Source organism: Adelges cooleyi, unplaced genomic scaffold (assembly GCF_023614345.1).
Source record: "Adelges cooleyi isolate 19-005CV unplaced genomic scaffold, UGA_ACOO_1.1 ACOO_flye_CR_arks_rails_tigmint_CR_PRNA_21, whole genome shotgun sequence".
Taxonomy (NCBI): domain Eukaryota; kingdom Metazoa; phylum Arthropoda; class Insecta; order Hemiptera; family Adelgidae; genus Adelges; species Adelges cooleyi.
Window position 1 is genome coordinate 8,678,309 of NW_026095871.1, and position 27,095 is coordinate 8,705,403.

At 28.3% G+C, this 27,095-nt stretch overlaps 4 protein-coding genes across 6 annotated transcripts in view; 1 reads left to right on the forward strand and 3 right to left on the reverse strand.

The window, feature by feature from the left end:
* Window positions 1–7,256: 7,256 nt before the first annotated feature.
* Window positions 7,257–8,728, reverse strand: LOC126834751 (acyl-CoA-binding protein homolog). The gene is made up of 3 exons (XM_050566907.1): window positions 8,545–8,728; window positions 7,891–8,005; window positions 7,257–7,813 (listed from the first exon to the last, which is right to left on the reverse strand). Exons 1-3 carry the CDS (start codon window positions 8,545–8,547, stop codon window positions 7,671–7,673), a joined length of 261 nt encoding a protein of 86 aa, XP_050422864.1. The 5' UTR covers window positions 8,548–8,728; the 3' UTR covers window positions 7,257–7,670.
* Window positions 8,729–13,312: 4,584 nt separating this feature from the next.
* On the reverse strand, window positions 13,313–16,894 carry LOC126834244 (acyl-CoA-binding protein homolog). Of its 2 annotated transcripts, XR_007685051.1 has the most exons (4): window positions 16,644–16,894; window positions 14,727–14,841; window positions 13,386–13,599; window positions 13,313–13,355 (listed from the first exon to the last, which is right to left on the reverse strand). XR_007685051.1 is itself a non-coding variant. In XM_050566026.1 (3 exons), the coding sequence occupies exons 1-3, from the start codon at window positions 16,659–16,661 to the stop codon at window positions 13,463–13,465; spliced, it is 270 nt and encodes an 89-aa protein (XP_050421983.1). In that variant the 5' UTR covers window positions 16,662–16,894; the 3' UTR covers window positions 13,313–13,462. The 2 variants fall into 2 exon arrangements, 1 of the variants encoding a protein (XP_050421983.1); XM_050566026.1 differs by having other exon boundaries at window positions 13,313–13,599.
* Window positions 16,895–17,927: 1,033 nt separating this feature from the next.
* LOC126834955 (dynein axonemal intermediate chain 4-like) lies at window positions 17,928–21,558 on the reverse strand. The gene is made up of 5 exons (XM_050567208.1): window positions 21,062–21,558; window positions 20,231–20,860; window positions 19,939–20,173; window positions 19,402–19,876; window positions 17,928–18,262 (listed from the first exon to the last, which is right to left on the reverse strand). Exons 1-5 carry the CDS (start codon window positions 21,556–21,558, stop codon window positions 17,928–17,930), a joined length of 2,172 nt encoding a protein of 723 aa, XP_050423165.1.
* Window positions 21,559–26,195: 4,637 nt separating this feature from the next.
* LOC126834156 (uncharacterized) overlaps window positions 26,196–27,095 on the forward strand; it is a 33,725-nt gene continuing 32,825 nt past the window's right edge. For both annotated transcript variants that reach the window (XM_050565893.1, XM_050565894.1), the window contains exon 1: window positions 26,196–26,498. The gene's annotated coding sequence lies outside the window, so the exon portion shown is untranslated. The remainder of the gene's footprint in view (window positions 26,499–27,095) is intronic.

The window sequence follows — 27,095 nt, forward strand, 5'->3', positions numbered from 1 at the left end:
GCCTTGTGCGATTTACCAGCCGAATACAAAATACTAGACCGCATTATTAGTATGACAATAATAATTTTAATATAATCAACGGCAATAGTTGGTCGGCATTTCGTGAAAATTTCAATTTTGATTTTGATCGCGTTTGCTATTTATGCCTCGACTTACCTAATAGGTATAATATGTTTAGCCAAACGGATTATTTTTTACCCACTGACTATTAAATTACTATACTATACAACTCTGGTTTCTCCGTTCTCGCTGTAAGGGAAGTGCCATCACCAATAATCATTCGCAGTACGTAATCCCACGATAGACCATGCACGAGGTCATACTTTATTTCGGTGAACCGTCTTTAGATGAACTGTAGAAGTATCGCCTAAGAGGGTACGCTAATCCACCAGTTTTAATGTCAATAGGCATTATGTCAGATTTGGATTCTGTACCTCAATCTCCTTATTCTTAACTGGCATACACCACTATCTATAGCTACTAGCTCCTAACATCAAAGAGATGAACATTTAGGATGGGTGTTAATATAATATTATAGGTGGAATTAAAGAATTATAATATTAATAGTAATAGGTTAAAGACATTTCAGTATTTTAATGTTCATAAATTGTACAGTTAAAAAGCAAGATTTAGAACTATATCATTATGCTTACATATGTGGTGACATTCTATTCCTAATTACTGTAATTAAACAACTATTTTTTCTGATAAGGTGAGTGAATAATAATGTAGGTATATGTAAAGTTTATAGCCTAACATTTTAAAACAATAGTCAAAATCTTGGAAAGACTTTTTTAATTGATATTTTTTGATAGAGTGTCTCGATCAAATATTATATGCAGTTGGTAAGTAAAGAGACTACTGGTTCAAATTGAGTAACGAAATTATTTTTAAAAAAATTATGTTTTATATTTTTGGAGTTTTTTTTAAAGGTTATAATATGACTTAATATAGTACATGTACACATTAGATTAAATATGACTATCTATCTCACTAGTCATGATTATGAAAATTGTAATGAAGTTTGTTTTTATATTAACAAAAATCATGAATAGTAAACAATTGTGCATTTTGTTAATAATTATTTGTGAATAACACACAATTATTATTAATAAATAATGTTCACCAACTAGCATATAATATTAGAGACACTCTATCAACAAATATCAATCACAAAAGTCTTTCCAAAATGTTGACTATTGTTTTAAAATGGTAGACTATAAACTTTACATATACCTACATTATTATTCACTCACCTTATCAGAAAAAATAGTTTAATTACAGTAATTAGGAGTAGAATGCCACCACATATGTAAGCATAATGATGTAGTTCTAAATCTTGCTTTTTAACATTCAATGAAAAGTGGTGTAAATTCGTTTATTTTGATATGAGTAGAGCGGGAAGAAGAATTTTCGCTATAGAGCTGAACGTGCTTTTACAGACAGTACATAGTAATGAATAAATTTGTTCAACCTTTTATTTGTACAGTCAGTTTTTTTTTATATTTTAGTAGTATACACCAACAAATTAACAGTTAATACTATTAAGTCGGGTATGCGACTTCATTATAAAAGTAAAATAAATAAATATTCGTTGAAGTCCCTAGTTTAAAATGGAAAATAAGAGCATTGAATAATTTTGGGTAGGAAGATTATATAAAATAGAAAGGGGGAAAAAGGTAAACCTACCTATATTGACAAATTAGTAAAAACACACTATAGAAAATTGATTTTAGGTGCAATTTATATTTTATTACGAATATGATTAAGATACAATCGACTACAGTGAATCAATTCAATATACAAATATATAAATAGATTTTGTTGTTTAATTTTTTTTTATACGACCAAAAACATAAATATTCCATGTACCTGTATTTTGAGATCATGTTAATAAGAGTATGTCATTAATATTGTTAATAACACAATAGTCACGAACTGGAATTACATTGAAAATTGATCGCTGAAATTACAATACAGCGGTAGAGGATGCAGGTCACAGGCGCCATTATTGTTTTAACGGAAACTATATTCAGAGTGGATTCGGGTTAAGGTCGTGTCCGCACTACGATGACTTTTAGGCGAGAAGAATCAATAATAATCCGAAATCGTCGTTGACCGCAGTTTTTGACAGATTACCATTCGGCAAACGTTTGCATTAAGACGACATACGGTCATCCTTGAAGCTTTACCTTTGTTCTTATGCGTCGTCATATCGCATTATAAAATATATTGTACGACATAATATTTCATATATATTTATACTACAATGTATATATTATAATATAGAAAATAGAAGCATTGGAAATGTGGACGTGACGAAAAATGATGAGGATAAGCTGGACAGAAAATGGATCAAACCAAGAAGTACTTAATATTATAGCACTACAGAGCATAGGGCCCAGTGTTGGGCAAATTGTCATCTGATTACGATTAATAATTGTAATCAGTAATCAAAGTGTTAGATTAGGCCCAGTGGTGCAACTAGAGGGGGGCTTAGCCCATTGACTAAAATTTAACCACCCCCCCACAAAAATATTCCTCTCTGACTTGAATATCAATTACATTTTATTTTTTTGTTGTTTAAAAATTATAAAGTAATGATTAATGAACGTTATTAAAACTCAAAATGTTTTTCAAGTAAAACTGTTAATTATACAAATTAAAAAAATAATAGTAATGATTTTAGATTTTTTATATTCTAAAAAATAAACTGCTTGTTGGCTAACGAAATATTTAGAAAAAGCAAATGTAAAAAAATGAATTTTTCCAAGAGATTATTAAAAAGGTCAAATCATCGTGGAATACTCTATATATGTTTATAAATAATATATTTAATTGAAAGTATAAGGCGGTTAAAAATTTTTTTTTAATCATTTCATGATTACAATAAGAGAAAAATAAATGGAAAGAGGATGGCAGAGAGAGAGTAAATAAAAATAGAGAAGTTTGGTTGCAGCAAAAATACAAAGCCATTAGTTTGGAGAGAAAAAAATGTTGTTTTAATCTAAAAAATAATTTAACATTAATAAACTCGTGGTCCATATTTAGCCAACAAATAACACTTGACTTTTTAAAGCTGCTGTTACAGACATAAGATAGGTACCTACGTCTACGAATTCCATTACAACGGTGTTGTCAATGGTTTTGTGCATACTAATGATTCCGAAAATCATCCCAATATACATATATCTTACTATGTATATATAAAATTATATGATCTGTTGTTAATGAACATTATTATACCTAGAGAAGTCGGGCTCAAACAATAAAGCAGCATACACCGTTACTCGATAATAAGTAAACCATTATTAATTCTCACACATGCAGTTACAGCTACTGGGATGATACCGCATGTAGATAATCCGCGCGTTTGTGAAATGGATAGCATGAAGGAAATCCGTGAAAACCGAAAAGTATAATAGGCAGTATGAATAATACATGTGTCCTCTACTACTTCCTCCCGTTGAAAACAAGAATCTACTTTTTATACGTCATCTTTTTTAATACAATCTTCTCAACGTAATATTGTGATCTTCCCAGGAGACGCTTTCATGACGGAAACATGTTAAATGTCTCTGCGAATATTACCTATAAAATGTACTAAACTTGTTTAACCCTCAGTTGTTGTATTACAAAATCCTCTCAGGCATACTTTACATGTACCTAAACAATACTTGCTATGGTACCTACAAGAAATAAACCTAATCAAATATAAATTTGTTCTAACAAGATACTCTAATATAAATAATATTTTTTGTTTTAAATATCTCAACAACAATATTTTTAAATAATACATGCACATTATTATAGCTACAACGACTTCCTCGTCTGTGATCGAAATTTTAAAACTTCTTACGTTTTCGAAATTAATTATTATCGTTTTACAAGGCCTAACTTGATCTGAACCTTGCACGTGCCGTAGTAAACAAACTTGCAACAATGTATTAATAACATACATAAACAATGATATTTTACCTCTATTATTATTGCCTTAGAATAAATTAATGGATATTCAAACGTTTGGCGAGGTGATCAAAATTAAAAACAGAGTAGTATGTAGGTCTAGTATACAGAACCAGGTTTTTCTTCTCTTTACAAAATATATAATGTATATTTTACTTTTTACCCTTAACTTACAATTAAAATATATAAATATATTTATATACATCAATAATTCAGTATATTTTTTGATATAATTTGAGAGAGAATTAATTGAGATAACGTGGGCGTGTTAAAATAAGGGAGACCTAATAAGTAATACAATCAGTAACAACACAAACATACATTTTCTCAACAAGAAAAAGCATCTATTCTTCTAAGGGAAAAGTTTAGGATTTTTTTTTTTACTGTATGTCTATAGTGCTATTAGCTATATTATGTATCGAATGAGTATCGGGAATACATTTTTATCTAATTCGATAATTTTTTGGAAAGTTACCCTATTACGTGCCCACTACCGAATTTTAAACTTCAAAATATGTACAATTTTAGAGTATTTTTTTCGATTTTGAAAGGGGTTGAGTTGAACATTTTTAATTTTAGTGTACGAATTCAGGATCTATAGTCAACTAAATTTAGAAATCGACTCATTGATAAAATGATTGCCTAGCCATCAGACACATTATTATTTGTTGTAAAGCCTATATATTTTATCTCCTCATGAAAGCTAAAGACTGTTTTAATTACATATTGAGTGCATACTATGTACCTTTTCAAAATTAGTATACAAATTGATAATACTTTATTAGTATTTAGAAAGCATAAAATTCTTTGGAAAGTTATAATAAAACCAGCAAATTCGCAATTAATAATGAAAACTTATGTTAAATTAGGCCAAGTTATTTAAGTAATTTAATGATCAATACATTCTACATCAGATAATTTAATGTTAATTTTGACTTGATACTTGGGTATATAAATTTTCTAAATGTTATTTACTGTGTTATAGAATTTAACATCCGATTTTTGTACAGTACTTAAATGTAATGCTAATATTATTACATATTTCACAATAAAATAGAGACATAAATTTTAGTATTTAACGAATTTTGAACGCATTCTAGCTGTTAAAATGTGAACTATTTTTTTTATACAACAAAGTATTTTTATTCTTAAACAGTGATCATAATTTTTCGGTCAAAAATGTAAGTAGATTTTAACTAGTAAGTACAAAATTATAAATTTAATTCAGCCAATAAATTATAAATTGTATACCTACCTACTTATAATCATTTTAAACAATTTTATGCTCTATAGTTGCAATTGAATTGAAAAAAGTAAAAGCTACTTATATAATAAATTAATTAAATATACATAGAAACTAGAAACAATTAACGAGGAATACTTTTTTTGGAAACCCGAATACCTAGTTGATAATTTATATTCAATATCTCGTCAAGAGTACTATTTAAATCGTAACGGTCAAGTAATACATTATATTTTACATTTTTAACTACTATAGTCTATAGATACTAGAGATTATACATAGTATCAATTATACATTTTCAAATTACATAAAAAATAATAAACTATATTATAATTCATAATACTCGTAGTTACCTACTAGTTTTTTTGATCAAACTGCATTGGTGTTTTTTTACAGACATTAAAGAGATATTTGAAGTGGCATCATCAAAAAAATAAAAGTATTATTCTAAAATTTTACAGAAGAGAAAAATAAAAATTGTATTTTTATTGTTCATTAGTTTTATTTAATGTTTGTTTCAAAAATTGTAAAATTAGCACATTTAATACGCAAGTATAACTAGCAAAAGTTTTTATTGACAAAATAATGAGTAGGTAATCAAAAACTTTTATTTTTAAATATCATATTGTAGTCTTTTGGTTTTCATCATTTTATTTATAAGCATTTCTATATATTGTGAATTATTTTGTATGATAAATAATCAAAGTTAGCTCTTAATTTGAACAGAACCAATATTAAATATAACTGCACTTTTTAGGATGGTCATGAAAAATTATGTTAAAAAGATTTGTAGCTTAAGAGATATAATGCCAATATAAGGTATAATAGTTACAAATTTAAAATAACTATCCTTATTGTAAAGTTGTCAAATAGTAATGATAAAACTGCATATAGTTATGCACAAAAACTAAATTTTATCTACTTATAAATATTTTAGTTATTCAGGTACCTATATATTGGCTATAATTAAACTAAATTAATTTATATCTAAGTTCATGAACATACATAAAATTTCATTGCACACTTCGCAAGTTATTTAAAATGTTATTAAATTATTGATGAAAAAAATATCAAATTTAAATGATATAAATTATATTTATGTGACAAATACAGAATTTCCTAGTATTCTACAGGTTAGTTATATTTCTTGTTAGCGATGACAATAACTAATAATAATAAATGTTTCAGTAATATAAAAAGGGTAAAATAAATGTTTTTATACTTAATGATCATAAACAGCATTTAACAATAATGTTAAAAATATTGTAAAACAATTTTTTTTTAAATGTTTTTTACATGACGTATCCACTTTACTAAAATTAATTTTGTTTAAAGACATAAGTAAGGAGTTAAGTTGTCTATATTTTCGTTCGCTACTTAAATGTGTTTTTCTCACCATTTACCACTGTAAATACTAATAACTCATAATGTATTATAAATTGAATTTGGTTATATACTAGTAAGTTTTTTATAATATCATTCTGCACTTAAAACATATAATAACTATATACGTATTTACTGGTCTATGAACTTTTAAAAACCTATACATAATAAATCAGTTAATCATGTATCATATTATTATTAGTAATTATTTTAAATGTGTTCTAATTAAAATGCAAGACTAATTTGTTCATTATCGACCTTGCCACATTTTCCTAATAAACTTTAACTAGTATTTGCTTGATTTAAAAAAAAACATTATCATAAAAATATGTTTAGAAATTATAATAATAAGAATAAATTCTAGAACCAGATTAAGTTGGATGTAAACATTAGGTGAACTGCACGAATTTTTTTTTGAGACACCGCATAAACAAAATATTTTAACCCCATTTATAGTCATTTGATTTTCATAGAGCCGTACAGTTAGTTTGCAGAGTTAACTAAATGTGTAAAAAATACTTTAGCGAAACCTTATAAGGAAGAATAACTACATAAAGCAGATTTTAACTTCTGTTACAGTGTCACATATGGAAGTAAGTATTTAGAAGTATAATATACATGCATAATCTTACTAGAAACTATCATTAAAAAAATTTTGCTGTAGTCAGAAAATAATTTCTCGGTTTTATTGAAATACAAATAAAATTTTCAGGTAAAAGTTAAAACTTAACTACAAATTCCAACAATATTAAATTATTATTAAATTTTCTCCCTCAGGAACAACCAATAATTTTGTTGCATTGATAAATTACCAGTATGGGTTCCATTGCAAGTAATAAAATGGTTATAACAAGATATCGGTCATAGATATATCACTAATGTGATGTGAAAGAATACAATTATAAACTTAATAAATAAATAGTTTTATATGATATTTAAGTAGAAGAAATTGATCTGGTTTACTATAAGAAACAGCCAATTAAATTATAGTAACATTAGCGTATACATGTTCTGTATAAACTTTAAACTTAAAGTAGATGTTTGTATTGTTCATTAACGTCAGTAAGTTGCGCTTGGTTCAGCCCTTGAGACCATGTTGTTCGATCAACTTGTTAACTAATTCAACATATTTGGCCTTAGCTTCTTCGTTACCAACGCCTTTCTTGGAATTCCATGCCTCCCATTTGGCTTTTCCTTTAAAATCCAAAAAGCCAGGCTTGGCTAAACAAAAAACATACAATACTTGTTATTTCTAAATTACTTATACATCTCAATTTACTTAACCCAATGTAACTAACCTGTAGTGCAATCGCCAACTGATGCTTGCTTGAAGTAGGCGTATAGTTCTAATAAATCTTGATCGCTCGGTGTTTGTTTTAAGTCTTTCACTTTTTCCACTGATTCTTCGAAAGACTACAAATTAAATTATAAAAACAATTCTATTGAATGACAGTTTATGTATCATAATATTATATTGTTTTACTGGAAAACCATAATATTACAACAAAGCGTTCTTTATTAGAGCTAGCGCCTATTTGAATGCTGTTATCGGTCGCAATAAAATAGTAAAATCCTATATATATTTTTAAGGGCTAATTTTCAAACATATTCAACATTGGACATTATATTTTTCTAAGTCCATTACAATATTGTGAATTGAAAATTTGTACTCCCAGTATTGATCTCAAATTGGAATTACCGTCTTATTGATTTAGTTAGGTGTTTAGAAACAGAGTACGAAAATAATAATTATTTATAACTTAAAATTAAAAGATAAAAATACTAATTGATCAATACTATCAACAAACATGAACAATAAATAGTAGGGCAAAACCCAGTAATTAAAAAAAAAGTAAACTGACGCTAAATGGATTTCTAAGGCGCATACAAACTTGTAACTTTACTATTTTTTTCTTGTTAATTAAATACTTAACAATAAACGCACTACTTACCATGGTTATGTTGTTTTCTTCGTACTGACTTTTAAGAACAGGTAAGCAGAATGTGTACGTGGAAAACGAAGAGTTCAAATGTCGGCGGACGAAACGCTACTAATGATAAATGAAGTATTCTGATAACGGTTCTTGTATATTGTGTGTGTCTACTGCAGACTGCCGGGAAATGTATGTTGATAATGGTTTATACTATAGTCACGTTTATGTAGTAATTTAATATAGTAGAGGACATAAAAAGTGGGGTAGAGAATATTATTATTATTACTATTATTATTATTGTAGCGGGTAGCCCGACATTGGTAGTAGGCTTGTGTCACACACGAAGTACTAGGCTGAGTACACACCAATGCAACTTAGCTACACAATACATTGTGTCAATTGACAATAGGTAGGTATAACAAAATAAACAAACCCAACATAATAATATGAATAATATATATTGTAAATCAATACTTTTTTAGTACCGGGGCTAAAAGCAAACAATATTTCGGTTATACTTCATTGGTCGAACCTAAAGGAGCTTATATCTTTTTTTTTTACTATTGATATGATGGCTATTTAATGCGACATCACAACAGTATTTCTGCAAGTAAAATACGTTTACTTAAGTAAACTGCCATTTTTCTTATTAGTTGGTACACAAATCCATACACTTGGGTCATTTGTTATTTTTTACCGTTTTGTTTGAATTAGTCATAGTTTACCTAACACAGGGTCAGTAACTTTTTTTTAAGTAGGTAGATCCACCCACTTCTTTAATTTATATTTTATTTAAATCCGCAACAAATATATTTAATTTGTCCCAAAACGTTCTGGAAAGAATAACTTAGTAAAAAACAATTTTTCAAAAGAAATTTTACGAGTAAAATGAAAAAAAACATATTTTATTAGGTATATGTTAGGTACACGTGAATTTTGCTCAGAATTGTATCTGTACCCTTGATAAAATGTTTTCAAAAAATTGAATATAATAGTTAAATAGTAATAGTATAATAGTTATCGTATTCTATAAAGGTTACTTTAGCGGTTGACCTTGTATGAAGGTCAAAAAAGGTTAGGATAGACTAGGTTTAGTGTTATAAACAGTGGCACCGAACACGAGTATGTCGAGTATGTCTGGTGGGGTAAATACCCCATTGATTTAATGGGTGGGTGGCTAATCTGTACTCATATTAATAATACATTATATGTTAAGATGAAAATGTTATGGTTGGGTGGGTGTTAAATATGTTTTCCCCGAAATGTTAGAGGTTTTTTTACAATTTTAAGAAAATAATAATAATCCATTAATTTATTAACTTATTAATTACTTATTAATTATTAACTAATTTATTGAATTATTAACTTACATAAGATAGGTACAATTAAGAGTGAGGGAGTGGTGCTTATATACGATGACAAAAGAAACAGATTGACGTGAAATTTATAATACTTATAATTAAAATTTAAAGGTAATGATTATAATATGGTATATATATATATATATATATATATATATATAAATACCAGTTACAGATTGTATACTTACGTCAACAGTAAGTTGAAAGCATTAAGAACATAATATTATAAGATGAAGGTCAAAGTTTAATTTCAAAAAGTCATTGTACGTTAGCATAATTAATTGATTAAAAATTGCATTGCACTTAGTAGTAATACTATTATTAAAATATTATACTAGTTATAATAAACAAATTGTTAGCCTACCTGAAATTATTAAATAATGAAATAGTAAATAGTTGGGTATTAGTATAAAGTATTAGTTGTAAATCTCATAACAATTTTGTTTTACGATATTTTCAAATAGTATGTCTCATGACTATAAATCACATAATATGGCTTTATAAACCTCATTGATTTATAAAAAATAAAATATCGTCATTTTTTTAATAACTGCCATTTTTTGTACAATTTACAATGTACATTTTATATCATAATTATTTTATTAAAAAATTAACAATGCAATATTTCTAAAAAATATATATATTTTATGCAACTATAAAAATTAAAATTTTAAATGAGGTCACTGCTGAAAGTCACCTATATGATGGGAAAAACAACATTTTATCATAATATTTTATACAATGAAAATTAGATGACCTCTAATTAATAATTTTTTATAGTAATACAGGTACAGTAAAACTAAAAACATTGTTATAATTTACCAGTTTTTTCATCTTTTATACCCCAGTAGATAATAGGAATGCATCCATAGGCATCTGACCGCAGGTATCCGTGTTATTCGAAAAGTTGATCCACTGTTTCACGATTTCATGGCCAGTCAGCGCATGTCATCGGAAACGTACAATACACGGATATGATTTAGATCTCCAGTAAAGGGAATAGAAATCTATGTACAATACTATACTACATGATAATTGACTTGAACTCGGAAAACATACGGTCAGTTGACCTAATTGGAGAATATTATAGATTTGTCGAATCGATAACAGTAAAAATAGATACAACATGACAGGTATAAAATTACAACCGATGCGAAAAAAACGGTATTGCAGAAATGATAAAATAAAGATTTTTTAAATTTCCATGGTATCAACTCATCATATTTCTCCAATATTATTAAGGAAATTATACAACAATAATATCCATGTTTTCGTTTTTCCAGTTATAATGAATACATAAACTTTATAATAATCTCTTTATCGTGTCCGGCGTTTAATTTAGCTTAATATATACCTACCTGTTGTAAGCGATTGGTAAAATAGTGACTAAATAATATTGTGAAATTCAAAAAATATCAACTTCGCTTAAATGTTACTGACTAACCGGTGGAGGCGACCATAAACGTAGTAATTAACAAGATGATTGTATAACCGGATTTTAAATCTAGTCGAGTTATTGTAGATTTATGTCAAACAAATACAGTACGTCAGATTCAAATCTGAATTTACTAGAACATTGCAAGGACCGAAAAACGCCTTATAATATGTTAAACGTCCTATTGTGGGTGATCATTGATCATACACATAGGGACACCCTTTAAAAATTATATTATACTAATATAGGTCGATGGAAATAGTAGGTACTATTAACAAACACTTACGAAACTAAACTAATAAAAAATATCTAATATTATACATTTTTGTTATTGTATTATTTCTTTTTAAAATTGTTTTCGTATTAAAATTAAGTTTTATTTTTGTACGAAAATACTGGTTTTTATTTATCGTTGTCTTATATCGATTAAAAATCACAGAATTCATGCCAATTTTAATATTATGTTTTATAGAAGGTTCGAGAAGTCCGAGAAGAGAGCGTTCTTATTATTTAAAATTATTCACTAAGATCTTAGTAGGTTGGGAACCATCGGACGTTGGAATGTAAAACCAGTCGGAGACGGTACACGTCATCAGGAATAGTCTTACTGCAGAACGTGTATTATAATACATGTAATATATTTTATGATCGCAACTTAACCGTTGATATACTATATACTTCACAAAATCCTGAGAGTAAAAAATTTCGGACGAATAATAATTGTAGTGTAAAACCTACAACAATGAAAATTTGCGGTTTTTAAAATTGAGAACAAATTTTTTTCACAATAATACTTGTTAGAATTTTTATTTCTTAAACCGCTATCTTCATGTATTTTTTTTTTTGGTCACCTAATAACCTTTTATGCACTAGCCGCTTTTGCATCACTATATTGACTACTTAGTACTTACTCTACACAGATTTGTGTCTAAGCTTCGGGTATATTTGCTTGAGAGCCACCGGCTTACAAATGTATTAATATTCAAGATGCATCATAATGTTAATAAGCGTGGATTCATATTATTACTTCCGCGAAACCAATGACCACTTAGACCATAAAATGTTGTCCAAATACTATGTTAGTTTACATAGTGCTAGTTCATAATGTTATGTATTTATGCTAGTCAGCACATAGGTGATTTAGTAATAGCAATAAAACCAATTTCAAGAAACGCTCTGATGTGAATATGCAGACACTAGACAGCTAACTCATTTTACTTTGCTAGCGATACTTTTACTCTATTTTTCCAAAATTCGCACCAAGACTTAGATCTCATTGTATTCAAATTAATCATGGTTTTGATCCCACTATACTAATTTTATATTGTAGTAATTTTTCACAAGTTATGTTAAGTTCATACTAGCTATTTGATGATTTTAATTATAAAATGTCCTAGTGTTTTAGTTTTAATTTAAGATCCTTATTTTAAACTTGAGAAAAAAATGAGTTTTGAGGCTGTCGTTAGTCATAAATAGACCTAATCAATTTTTAAAAACAAATAGCTAAAATGTTTACTTGTTACTCGTTAGATAAAAAAGCTATTTAAAGAATATTTGAGTGATTTTAATTGTTAAGCATGCACATCTTCCCATAGTAACAAGTATATTTAAACATGTTAGGAACATTTAAAGTATAATAGCAATGTCATAAGTAAATCACTCTCGTTTAAATAAGTAAATGGAAGTATACATGAATTATATTTGCAAACATTGTTCTACTTAACTATATAATATAATATGTAATATTGACTATTGTACAATACACATCAAGACAAATACTTATTTTAATAACAATTATTTTTCTATTAAGTTAGTATTATTATTTGATTAGTAAATACTAAATATACTCAATTTTAAGTAGTACTACTAAATTGGATATTGTATTTTACGATTATTTGTATATTAGTCGCATTACTTCCACCCCTCTCGACACAATATCCTCAAAGAATTTATTTTTACATACATAAAATAAATAAAAACATCCACGCAATTGTTAAATCCATTAATTGTTTTATTTCTTAATCACCTTATCAATATATATATATATATATATATATATATATATATATATATATATATATATATGTATATGCATCAATAAACGTTATTTTATTTGCTGTTCTTTTAAATCAAACTCTATTCAATCTTTGTATTTGCTAATATATTCATTGACTTTTGCTACATATTTTTCTTGAGCGTCTTCTGTAGAGGTTCCTTTAACATCATTCCAGTATTCCCATTTCTTTTTGGCTTTAAGGTCAAATAAGCCGGGTTTACCTGTAATAAGAGGTTTTGATCAGTATTTCATATTGTTTGAAATTTGTATATTTTAGCTTACAGACCATTAAAGCTCAATTCTTAATGGGAGATTTCTTAGCTATTTAAACTATTTATATACCGGGACTGGTCAATTAGTCCGTCGCCGGAGAGAGTGATTAGCAAACGTAACCTCCGTTACAGGTTTTTTTGAAAAATTATAATATTAATGTAAATGGACTCTACAATAATTCAACCTATTTGGATCATTTATTCATGCTTTGTTACGCATATGATGTTAAAATGTCGAAACACATGTCTTCCCATCTATGTCCATGTACGCATTAAATAACATGTTACGATCATAAAGCTTTATTATGCAAATACTATAGATTCTAGATTTAAATACTTATTTTGAGTTGTTTAAACTTTTATTGTTTCTAAACGGTAAATATAACACTACAAATGATTCAAATACGATGAATAGAACAAAAAAGTTGTTTATAACCCAACAATATGAATGAAAAGGCTGAATAAGTCATTGAATATATAATTAAATTATATAATAATCGCAGCTAAACAAATATTAAAACTATGTAATGCTACTAATTGTAATTATTTTTTATAAATTAAATTCTATGTATTATATATTTAAACAATGATATTTTTTTTTATAAATATAATATTTTGTGGTAACAATAATTAAAAAAACGTTTTAGCTTCGATTTGGAGTTTTACGATGATGTGTTTATTGGTATTTTTTTTTATGTCTGAGCCCACTATAACATTTTATTTACTGGGTCTGAGTAAGTCTACGGATCAAACATTGTTTTAATTAATTTACATACACATTATGACAACTCCATAACTTAAGCTATTTAAATTGAGCATTAGCTGTAATTAGTTTATATTGCTAAGGTCAAGTGTTGTACAAAGTTGTAAGAGAATTGGTCAAACGTAATGATTTGATTTTACTTAACCATTCAATACGTTAAAATGTTATAATTAAAAGCATTCAGTTTAACAACTATTTCGTTGAGAAAATCGTTCTTAAATTTGCCCCAATTGATGCAAATTAACCCTCTAGATCCTATAATAATAATTGAATATAATATATTTGAATTAATTTTAATGTAGTTTAGACTGACTCGTAGTATTATCTCCCTTCGTTCCTTGTTTATAAAGTGCGTACAACTCTAACAGTTCCTCGTTAGTAGGCCTCTTGGTGAGCGATCTGACTTCTAAAGCGGCAGCTTCAAAACGCTGAAAAAATAATTTAAATTAAACACACGTAAATGGATTGTTGTCGTGAGTTTTAATTTTTGGTTTTTTTTATATTATATACGGCCGCAACTGAATAATAAATAAGAACAAATCCAGAGTTATTCGTCCATACAATACTCAAGTACACACATATTATACCTACATGTACATACATACATATACATTATTGACCTCTAACGCAGACAAACTTCGTGTAAATAATTTTTTAAGCGAAAAACACGTGTAAAATGTTATAATATAGTAAGGTCGACATTTTGTTAAATAATCTCACATAATTGTTGATATTTTTGTTTTCGGTTACTGGCGGCTACCTTCGTGAATTGTACACAGCTCTGCCGCTGAAAAACGTGCTGTTTAATCTTTTTCATCAAGTAAGTTTATTCAACTCTGATGACTGAGTAGGTGTAGGGAAAGCTAAATTAGTATGATGATAATGTTTTTCACAAACAATTTTTAAAACGAAAACAAACGATTCTAACTCTGGAACTTCCAAATTTAATTAGATTATAATTATTACTCTGTGAAGCTAACATAAACTACAAGGATCAATAAAAACGTAAGGTGGGGATTACCTTGCTTTACATAAGACCTCTAAGACAGCTAATAGGTTATGTGTTATGAATCATATTATGTCAGCGGGAAAAAACATAATGTGTAACAATGCGATTATAATGTCGACAGGTCAAATGTATTCTGTCATTATAAGAATAATAAATAATTCAAATTACTCTTAACTACCAAACCTAAACAAATACATTAGTTAATTATTTCACCACAACAACCATTAAGCCATAGCTTGGTAATATCCGCGTTACTGTGAATTACTATTTTGCTTCATCATTGCAATCAAATACTGCAAGGTAATAAAATACTAAAAAATAATAACTGTGTAAAATACCTACCCCTTAGTGAGATATGAACTTGCTATAGCTATAATTCTTAATACCGAGGCCATTTATATTAATTACAAACTAATAATTACTCTTATCGGCTTTTATTTTACTATAGACTAAGCGATATATTGATGTACAGTATTTTTCAGAAACGTGTAAGGCGTTCCGGAAGTAGTTTTATGCTTTCACTGACTTTATTACTACTTCAAAAATTAACAAATAAATTAGAGTAATAAAAAGTGCTTAGCTTCAATGCATATCTAAGTTAGTATTCATCTTACAACGATTTGTATGAGACTTTTTTTTTTGTCGGTAAACATGATACATTTTTTTATGTTATACGGATTTTAAAAATTAAAAGTGTATAATACATATTATTTGAGAATGTCACAAAAGTTAAGAGCATTTTTTAACTACAAAATATAGATGTAAAAATGTATTTAATAATAAAATCAATTGTCTTTAGTAAATTGGAAAATAATCCATTTTTTAATTAAACAAATAAGAAAATCTGCTTTAGTTATATTAGCTCAAATAAAGATACACATAATATGTTATTAGTTTGTATAATACAAATATATTAAAACCTTCGCACAATATCTGCTATCAAAAAGCGTGGGTAAAAGAGAAGGTTCTTGTATTGTTTATATTTCAATGATTATATTTATACTAATAATAATTAATAAAATGTATACTAACAATTCGTAAAGATTTGTTGTAATTTGAAATAAAACATTTGCTGTATATAATTATATTTTTTAAAGTTGACTACGTACCTAAGTAGAACACGTTTGAATTTATTTTAAAACATTTTAAACTGTCTATAGAATCCATCTGTTAGATATTAGTGGTATTTTTAAAAGTAATAAAATTGTGAGAAATTCTTACTTCCTGCAATGATGCCATGATGTGATGTCTTTTTATTATTTTTTTTTGCTTACACAATGACACACACGCACTCGAAGAAGTTCTATTACACTGTGTTCTGTTAAAAACTCTGCTGTCTGATGTGTTAGCAGCAATGAAACTGGTTTAGAAATAACCATCCTTTCTTATATACACATCCGCGCATACAGTTGTTTGTAACATAACTACATACTATTTTTTGATTTTCATCGTATACAGACCGAAAAAATAATGTATAACATGTAGCCCTTGTACGTGATATTAAATTAGTGCAAAAAATATTTTCACCTGACAAATTATTTGCTACTAAAAACCAAAATACAAAATTTTATGCAAAACGTGTAGCGTTTATTTGAATACGATGAATACTAAAGTTACATATACTTAATATGCATTTCCCTTTGTCGCTGTACTAATGCAAAACGAGTTACGATTAAATGGTAATATATGTTTATAAAAGGGGGAGGCAATTCAGAACTTACTTAAAACAATATATATCCTTTTTTCCAAACCAATATAATAAGTAAAATAAAATGTAATATTGTCACTTAAATTTATTATAAAAGTATTATCTATTTTATTAATAAAAAAAAAATTAAAACATAATTAACTAGTTTTTGATAAATTGCTTGTATTTTAGTGTTTATTGGTAAATGTTATGGAATAGATCTTAAGTTAAATTTTCTTGGAACGCTAAAACAAAAACGTCATTTTCAAATATAATTGCTTTAAAAAGCTGTTAAAATGTATGTAATATTTAATATCTACTATCTGACTAATGTTTTTTAATCATTTTATGGCTCATAACTCACATATGAATAATGTTGACCAAATGTCAGTATCACCTAATTTTCATTTTTGGTCTTAAACAACTAATCTTAGAAATAAAACAAACCAAATTGATTTATAAAAGTTACGTTAAGTTAAGTTTATTTATAAAATAAACGGAATTTCAATAGTTTTTACAATTTGTTTACAGTGTAAATATTAACAAGAAAGTCAAAAATAAGGTTAAAATGTATGATATAAATATAATAATATATTTACTTTCCCAAAAAACATTTGATTTTGTTATTTGTCTAATTAAATAAAGCTTGAGTAAACAAATAAAAATCATAATTGTCGTTCATATTTCCTATAATCATTTATTATACGTAATGAAATTCATATTTTATTTCCACAAACTAGAATTTATTAGGATTAACAAACTTAAAAAATAGTTAATTGAAGAAAATACTCGTCATTTTATAAATGCACAGTAATTATTTAGAATACTATGTTTTCCTTTTGGTACCTATACTGTAACTCTTTAAAAATTTCAATATATTCCGGCTGTTCTTTACAAAGATCCGCAACCAAATATTTTTTATCTTCTACGCTTTTTGCTATATTTATCATGAGACTGCGTTCTGGATTGATCATTTTTACTGGTACACCTGCCAACGTGAAGAAATTTACATAACCGAACACGTCTGATACGCATATATTGAAACCATTTGGAGTAAATTTTATATCGGTAGGTTTTTGCTTAGGCTCCATATCGTGAACTACTACTGGATCCAAAAAGGATAATGCTAAATCCCAAATTTGTATCGTGTTTTCTGAAAACCAAATGTTGTTTGTCTTATTACTTACCGTTAAATAATATCTAATATAAATTACAATGTCTAAATATAAACGGTTATGTCATAAAGGACAACTTCTTTAACATTTCCGGCATAAATTTAGTATTATAACCGATTTAATTATAATTTACAAATCTTCTATCGGTGAAAACTCGTTTGTGCATTATGTTATCTTATATATTTTTCCCGGTTTAGACATTTTCTTTATAAAAATCGATTCGTTCACCCACACTTAATAATATTAATCAGTATGCATGAATTTTGATGACTATGTGTTAAACAAAATTCTACTACTACTGACTCTGATTTTAGGCCAGTAAAGCTGATGATAGTCATTGGATAACAAACCGACCAGAAAATGTCCATATTATATGTAATTTAATGAACAATTTTATACTCCTCATCCTCATATTCACCAATGCATTTAGATATAATTTTGTAAATTTAAACTGAAACCGCTTTAAAAAAAAAAATCTCTCTACCTTTATTTATTAAACCCGCTTGTCCATGACATTATAATTATATGAGACTAAAAAGTCCTAAGCCTTTTAAAGGGTAAATGAAAATGTTGTACAATTTTATATGAATAATATTTTAATGTTTTAACATAATCAATTATTTAAATAAATATGTTAGTGTTAGGCCTACCGACTACCTGACAATGTGCGCAAAAAACTATATATTCCTGCAAATAGGGTTTCAATTGTTCATAGTTAAGTGCGCAAAAGAGTTGTCTTTAAGGTAAATATTTGTAAAGTTGATGTAGCCCTTCTCCATAAACGGTACATAGCGAAAGAAACAATGGTAGTAGATTGGAAAATAAAGTTTAGATTAAATTAATGAGAAAAAAAGTATGGGTTAATAATAAAAAAAAGACTCTCTACAGTTTATAACGTATCCGGTTAGGGCATCTAGATTCTAGTTTATGTTATACGAATCTATTATCTTGGAGAACACTATTGTTTTTTTTCTTCAAAGAAATAGGGCTTACACAAAAGTCTAGATTATTATAGTTTCCTCTCGAGCATGCCATTAGTATTTTGGACCTTACTACCAGTAAACATGATTAACTTCAATTTGTAATTTTAACAAACATACGAGTCCTAGTGTCTTACCCGCGATCGATGCAATAATGGTTGATCGAGTTGGGCTCCAAATGGCTTTCTCGACATGTTGTTCGCAGTTTAAGATTAACACCGGTTCTTTGAGCTTAAAACCCACCCAAATGTTAATGCAGCGATCTCTTGCTGAAGTTAAAAATACGGGTTTACTGAACGGAGAACATTCCAAAGAGTTAATGGATCCAAAGTGAGCCTTGACTTTCCTAATATATTTATTTCGTGAGCTGTGGTACGAACAAATATTCAATGTACCACATCCAGTGCCCACAAAATACACACTTTGGTCAAACTCCATAAACCGAGTGGCACTCTGAAACCTCTCCAGTTTGAACTTTTTGTCCAAGTTTGTCTGTTCTATCTTTGTGTTATTAGACATGCTGATTTCATCAAGTTGAACAAGTTCTTTTTCTTCGAATAAATTGTGTATGTATGAATAACTGACTACTCTACCGTTACCATCGCAAGTTACCTGACGAATGTTAGCAGTTGTATGTAGTACGGGTAAATCACAAAATGAATTTTTGAATTTACTAGACTTTCAGATGGAACAACGTCAGGTAGTTTAATGTTAACTTGGAACGTCCAATAAAGATCAAGAATTGGATCTATTCCTGAAAACTGAACGGACTTATCAAAAATGACATTCAAACTTGTACTGGATATGTCGATGATCAGGACGTTGCCGCAATAGAATCCTATTGCTAAGAAGTTTGGTTTTTCCACGAAAAACTTCAAACACGTAACTGATTTATTGAATTCGTAAAATCTATACAAGACATATGCGGGTTAGGTTTTACAAGTGGACTTGTTGTTCGCTTATTACCTTTCTGGGTTCTGTGGATTCTTAATACTCCACACGGCCACTGCTCCCGGTGTCTCATTGTAATCGTAAAAAAATTTACCATAACCGACGGCCAGAAGGTGTTTGGTCGCCATGTTCCAGTCCAAGCATCTAGCCGTCAGATTTTTATTGATTTCATTCCCCAGAGCGCATCGATAAACAAATACACATTCATAGTTGTCACACTGTTTTCCTCTTTCCAACGTCCTGTATGGCAAATCCTCGTTTAGCATAAGCTGTTGATGGGCCATCGAGTTGCTGGCTAATACTCGTTCCATTATCATTGCGTTTACTGCCAACGCTTGTTTATCTATAAACGGTTGTTCTTGTTTGTGAAGCATATTGTCATCAGAATCCACAGGTACCAAGGACGTATGTTTTTCTTCTGGCAAATCCGACTCTTCTTTGATGTCGTACTCGTACATTAAATTATAAACAGACACTTGGGTGCCGGCTGCAGTCGAAGACGAATTTTGGGTTTGACATACTCTATCGTCGCGTTCCATAAGGGTGTTTACAGTTTGGGTGCTGCTCTCCACCAAATTCTTCGGTCGTGCAGCGATTTTCCGGTGACGAGCGTTCTCTTCCAAGACTCTTTCATAATCTCCATCGCTGTAATTGTAGAATTTTATTTAATATACTATTCTAAAATTACATCTAGAACACAACAGACAGTTGTAAAAAAAAAAAGTAATAGTAAACGGATTCCGACGAGATACAATGAGGAGTTCTGGAGACGTATTATTCGGACGAAAATAATCGGGGCACTATGACTGAAAAGGTTAATGTTTTTTATGTGGCTAGTTGACCTACCCTTCCACAGCAATGCCACCACGAAATTCTAACAGAAAAAACGTGTCGCTTTCGGTCAATTCGATCTCGTATCCTTTTTCAATGACCTCGTGTTGGTTGATCATATTGGGACCAGCTTTATATTGCGTCGTCTCAGCATTCTGGTTGTACTGATATTTGGTAAAAACGTCACGTAACAGGCTATTAGCCGTTTCGGTTGAACCGTGTAAGAAGTAATTAATAGCATCTCCTTCTGTATGCGTTTCGGCAGTCTCTTTCATGAAATTTGAATCCTCTTTTTTCGACAATTCTATATCTTTCTCTTCCATACGAACAAATGTAGTGCTGTCGAGCGGCAGAGGAGTAACATTTTTTTTTTCCAAGTAAAACTCATAGCTCTGAGCGTTTACCGCAATTGTATCTGCCCTCCGACCTGAGTGTTTTTTCACTGGTTTCAAAACTAACTTTGGTATTGAAGTCTCTTCGTTTTTTTTAAATTCTGTTTCATCACTTTCCATTTTATTTGTTACTTAATAGCATCAAAAAATGAATTATGAATTATTATGAAATTTAATGTTGTGTATAATGATATTCAATATTGTTTTTAAAAAAAATGTTACAAGTCACCGTGGAAATTGTTTAGTTTGTCTAATATTTAATAGCAAGGCAAATAAAATAAATCATAACATTAAACTAATACTGGTTACAGTAGAATAAAAGTGTGCCCAACTAAATTCGAAGTTATATGCTTAGGGGGATTGCATGCGATCTGTTTTTAAGGAGTTTTGTATAGGCAATATTTAAGGTAACAGACGATTTAATAAATTTCGACCATGTCAATTAATTTACTAGTTAATTTGTATAAACTTAAAGGTATTATTTTTAATTTAAATAATTTGTTCGATAAGTGTAAGCCATTTTGATTTATTTTAGACTAGGGGATTGCACGCAGTCTGTTTTTTTTTACGTTTTAGACCAAAAAGCCAGACAAAATTTCGACTACATATAGGGTGGTCTGATTTCAATTCTGTAAAGAGATTCGAGTTTTTTCGTTATTTTTTTATGTTTTATAGAAAACTGGTTTTCATTTAAAATATTCAGTTTCTTGTAATTAAATAAATTAAATTTGCGGTTTTTTCAATATTAAAATACAATTTTATTAAATAAAAAAAGCAAAAACTCAAATTCTGTTTTATGTATAACCTATTAAAGTTGTCAAAGAACTCGTATATCTTTACAGAATTGAAATCAGGCCATCTTATGTAGTCGACGTTTTGTCTGGCTTTTTGGTCTACAACGTCAAAAAACAGACTGCGTGCAATCCACTAGTCTTAAATAAATGTTGTTTTATCGGTGAAATGGAAATACATGATGTCAATACATGTTTTCAATGCAAATAGTTGCATAAAACTTTTATACAAAGTTTAATATTTGAAAATTATGTAATGAATTTAAACACGTTTGTTCCAAGATAACGATGAGTCGAAAACAAAAGTATAATTGTTATAATAGAATAATAAAACTAAAAAATTAAAACCATACAAATTAAAAACAATCAAAAATTCAAGATTATTTACGTAGTGCATATAATATTATAGTTTTGTTATTTAAGTCACTATTCAAGTTTTAAACAACCCAAAACGGTAAGTAGGTATAAACTTGTTAGTTTGAATGAAGGACAACATGTCGAACCATTTATACATTGCATAAATATGATGCGTGTAGTAAATGTTTTTCAATATAAAATTGAGGCTTCTTCTGTCAAATAATATTACTAAATATTTGTTGTTGGTTTTTCCCAATACTCTTTCATCTTTAAAAGAAATTTCATTATGGATTTGGGTAACTCAGACTTCCATACTTTTCATCTCAGAATTCCATATATTATACTCTTGTAAAATTATCTAAATTGACCACTATAATATTTTTAACTCTTGATCTTAAAATGAATATATCGTAAGAAATAACGTACCAAAAATCCAATTTGCTTATAAATGTACATTGAAGTTTATCTAAAAGAATAATTTGTATTTAAGTGCTTATACAAATAATATATTTTTATCCCATCCAGGAGTTGTGTGTAGGCAACTTAATATAGTGTATGTAGTGTTGTAACAAGCTTACATTGTAGGTGTTCATTTAAAAACTGTTATTTTATTATTGGATTATTACATTGAAACGCTTAAAATAATTGTATAAACATGTAAAAGATAAAATGTAATAAAATAAAGTAAATTTGTCATAGGTTGAGCCAAATAGGAGAATAAGTTAATAATTTTATTCAATCTAGTAGTTTCATATAAATAAAATAAATGTTTTTCTTGTAAAACTTTTCTTATGAGATGCATTACTTTGAACTACTAACTTATTATAATGTTAAAATAATAAATTTTTTTACTAAAATTATTTTTTGTGGTATAAATAATGTAGCACGGGTAAACATGAAATTTTCAAAATTTTTTTAAACATTTTGAAGGTTACTAATTTTATAATAAATTCATAGTTAAGAAGAAAGGAAAATATTATTTATTAAGGTGCAAAAGAACGACAATATTTGAGTTTCAATGTTTTAGGAGCTATTTTAAAAAATATAAAAGAGAGTTATTGATTTTTATGTTTTACTAGTTATATAACAAGTAAGTTATTTTTCTCCGAGTTAGAAATGCAAAGATTAATAAAAAAATGAGTTTCATAGAAGGCACATTCTGGTGTATATATTTGATAAGTTAAATTTTTTTTTATAATGAGAAGCTTATCACATCTTTTTTGCAAGCTAAAATGCTTCTTTATTATTTGTAAATTAGAAAATTAGTTAGATTAATCAGAAAAATATAAACGTTTATAAGTGAATTTTAATTACAATAATAATAAAAATTGACCTTTAAGCTTACCTAAACAAAAAAAAATGATTTCTAGTAATACTTACCTAAATATGTTGGCTGGTAATATTTAAAAATATATAACTAATAAATATACAAAACCAAATCTATAAGCTTAATGGGTTGTCTTATTAATAAGTACTATTAAATTAATGAATATAAAATAAATAATTATATTGCAAAGATAAACACAGTATATCGCTTAAACTGCAAGCATGGATACAAAGGCTATTTAATTTTTTTTAAACAGAATAAATCGTTTGCTGAGATTTTTGCTGTAGTTCTTTGAAATAAAAAGTAATTAAACTAGTTGACTTGCCGATAAGATCAATTACTTATAACGATAAATAAGTTTTATCAATGGCCTATTTATTAAATTCCTAAAAACTGTAATAATAGTATATTTTCTAAACACTAAATTTGTTGCAACCAGTTATATAACGGATTTTTTTTTTTTTATAATAACAATAATTTCTAAATTCAAATACTTTTTTAATACGTAGCACACTAAGCGGGGTTATTCTAATTACATTTATTTTTATAGAATTAATAGAAAAAAACTTTTATTTGATTTGTACCGCATTAACATTGCGTGGTTAAAACATTCCAATAAAAATAAATCCTCTAAATTATATTTTATTAATTAAAAAAAAAATGCTTTTAAATATTTTAGTCTACAACTCTCTGTACTTATTTCTAATTAATCTCGTCATTAACCACTATTAGTAATGTTAATTGAGTATAATATTGACCTAGAAGTCTGAATATTACATGATATATTAACGTTCGCTACTTTGTTAACATTCCAACATTCCACTATTTATGGTTATGCATCTTTCCTTTACAGTCGTATGAGGTTTATTAATAATCTAATCAATTGTTATGTATTTCATGATTCTTTATTCAAATTTTTTTTTGCATCACATATATTTATACACATTTTGTTAAACACTGTTAATATTTTCTGTTTGTCACCTTCTACTATTGTCTTTTGTAATAGCCAGTATGACGTAAGAAATTAAAAAAAATTAACTAATAAATATCTAAACAAAATTATGTATTCGATCAACTAATTCTCTATTTTTTATTTGTATTCATGTCTATCTTACTACTTCAGTTTTTACTTAAGTCGATATGACCTAAAAATGCCTATCAAAATATTGATAGTAGTTACTGTTCTCTAATTTATAAGTTTTAACCACCTTTACAGGCGTGAGGGAGTGGACCAAGTTTTTTCGCTTATCGGGAGCGAATTTTTTTTTACATCGAGTCTTGTAATTCAACTAATTTCAGATCTAGTAGCAATAATAGCGATCTATAACTAGTGTTTACCTGTAAAAATATAAAATATTACGAATTTCATATATGTTGAAAAACATATTTATTGCTTATACTTATATTTATTTATGTTTAATAATTATACTACTATAGTTACAGAATCAGTTTACAATCATTACTATAAAATGATATAATTATATATAATGATATGTAATATTATAGTAAAGATTTTTTTATAATACTGCTGCTAAACTCAACAATTTTCCGTCTCACTGTGCTGGCTTTTTTCATAAATATGTTTGGTAATAAATAATTTTTTGTACGAACACTTGTTTTTACTCATACATATAAATAGGCATAGGTACCTATTTAAAAAAATACAATAACCCAATCAGGTTATGAGTACACCTACATACTGTGCAAATTTCCGTTAAATTAAAAAAAAATGTATGATATTCAGACACAATTTGTTAAGTGCATGCTCGATAGGCAATAATATAACACTATATATATACATTATACATATTTATACCATACACGGCGTACTTGTTATGCTCTGTACAGTGTTGTAATAGACAAAGCATAATATATGTACACTTGTTGGTCGATTCGCGATTTACGGGTATGCGTTATTAATACGGCTATTACCTAATATTTTACGGGAGATAAAATAATTATTATGTCGTCACTTAAAATGCCACTTGACGTTTAGAGACTCGAGTGCGATAAATACCACGCATATTATTAATAACAATTATTATTGACACAAGTTACAATATAATATTATTATGATCAATTCCGTTGTACACGATATGAGTAGTTATTTATTTCGTTTTTGTGGACTTTGTTCTTTCGGTATAAGTGCAACAACGTGGACGAGATGAGTAGACTATGGTAAATAGTCGGTGGGAGACGGACCGCAGAGGGAGGAGGGCCCTATCGACTGGAGATTCGCAGGTATCACCGACCGCGTCCCACCTAACCTCATGCGTTTTTCAGAGACTTCAGTACACGCTGTGCAACGGTGAATCGCGCCTGTCTGTCGTCGCCTAATACGTTATTTAATTACCGTCCAAGTGCTTAAAATTCATCGTTAAACATACACATCATACGCGTCGAAATTGTATTTTTTTTTAAGTGGTTTTTTTTTTTTTTTTGTAATACTCACCGCGGACTTAACATTTAAATTGTGCACGAAAATGGCCGAGACCGCGGATTACAAAACGGATAACGACTACCCATAGCCCGAGAGTGGATAAATTTACAACAAATACTATATTGTTGCCCGTCAATAACCAGAGGTACGTGTAAACGCACAGCGGTATCAATATTTTTGTAAGCAAAACGACTGAGGAGGACCCGTTCCGCCGTTGTAGGGCAACCGCAGTGTTTATAATTAGTGTGTCCGACAAGAAACGTGTCATAATGACCGTCGGTTGTTTCCCATATTTCAAAAAAAAAAAATGGTTCATTTCGAGTGCAAATCATGGCGCCAGACTTGGCGTAACGGCTATTTTTGTAGTTGAGGTTTCGATGATTCACATGCCACTTGACAGTCGCGGATTATTCACTGATACCATTGAAATGACACCATTTTATTAATCGCGAGAGCTCTGAAATCGAATTGGTAAAATATTATCACAAATCATTGACAACTGTTCCAAGGGTGTATGACAAGCGAATAGGAAATAACACTTGAAATTGAATCATTTGATTTTTTTCATTGAAGAAATGTGACTAATAGTGAGTTTTGAAGAAAGATACCTCTTATCATAGTTTACATATTCTATAAGCACCGCTAACTGTTGTGTTCGCAATTTTTAATTCCACAGTAATTTAGGTATCTGACTTTATAAGTTTCCATCGTCAAAAGAACATATTCAATACTAATAAAAATA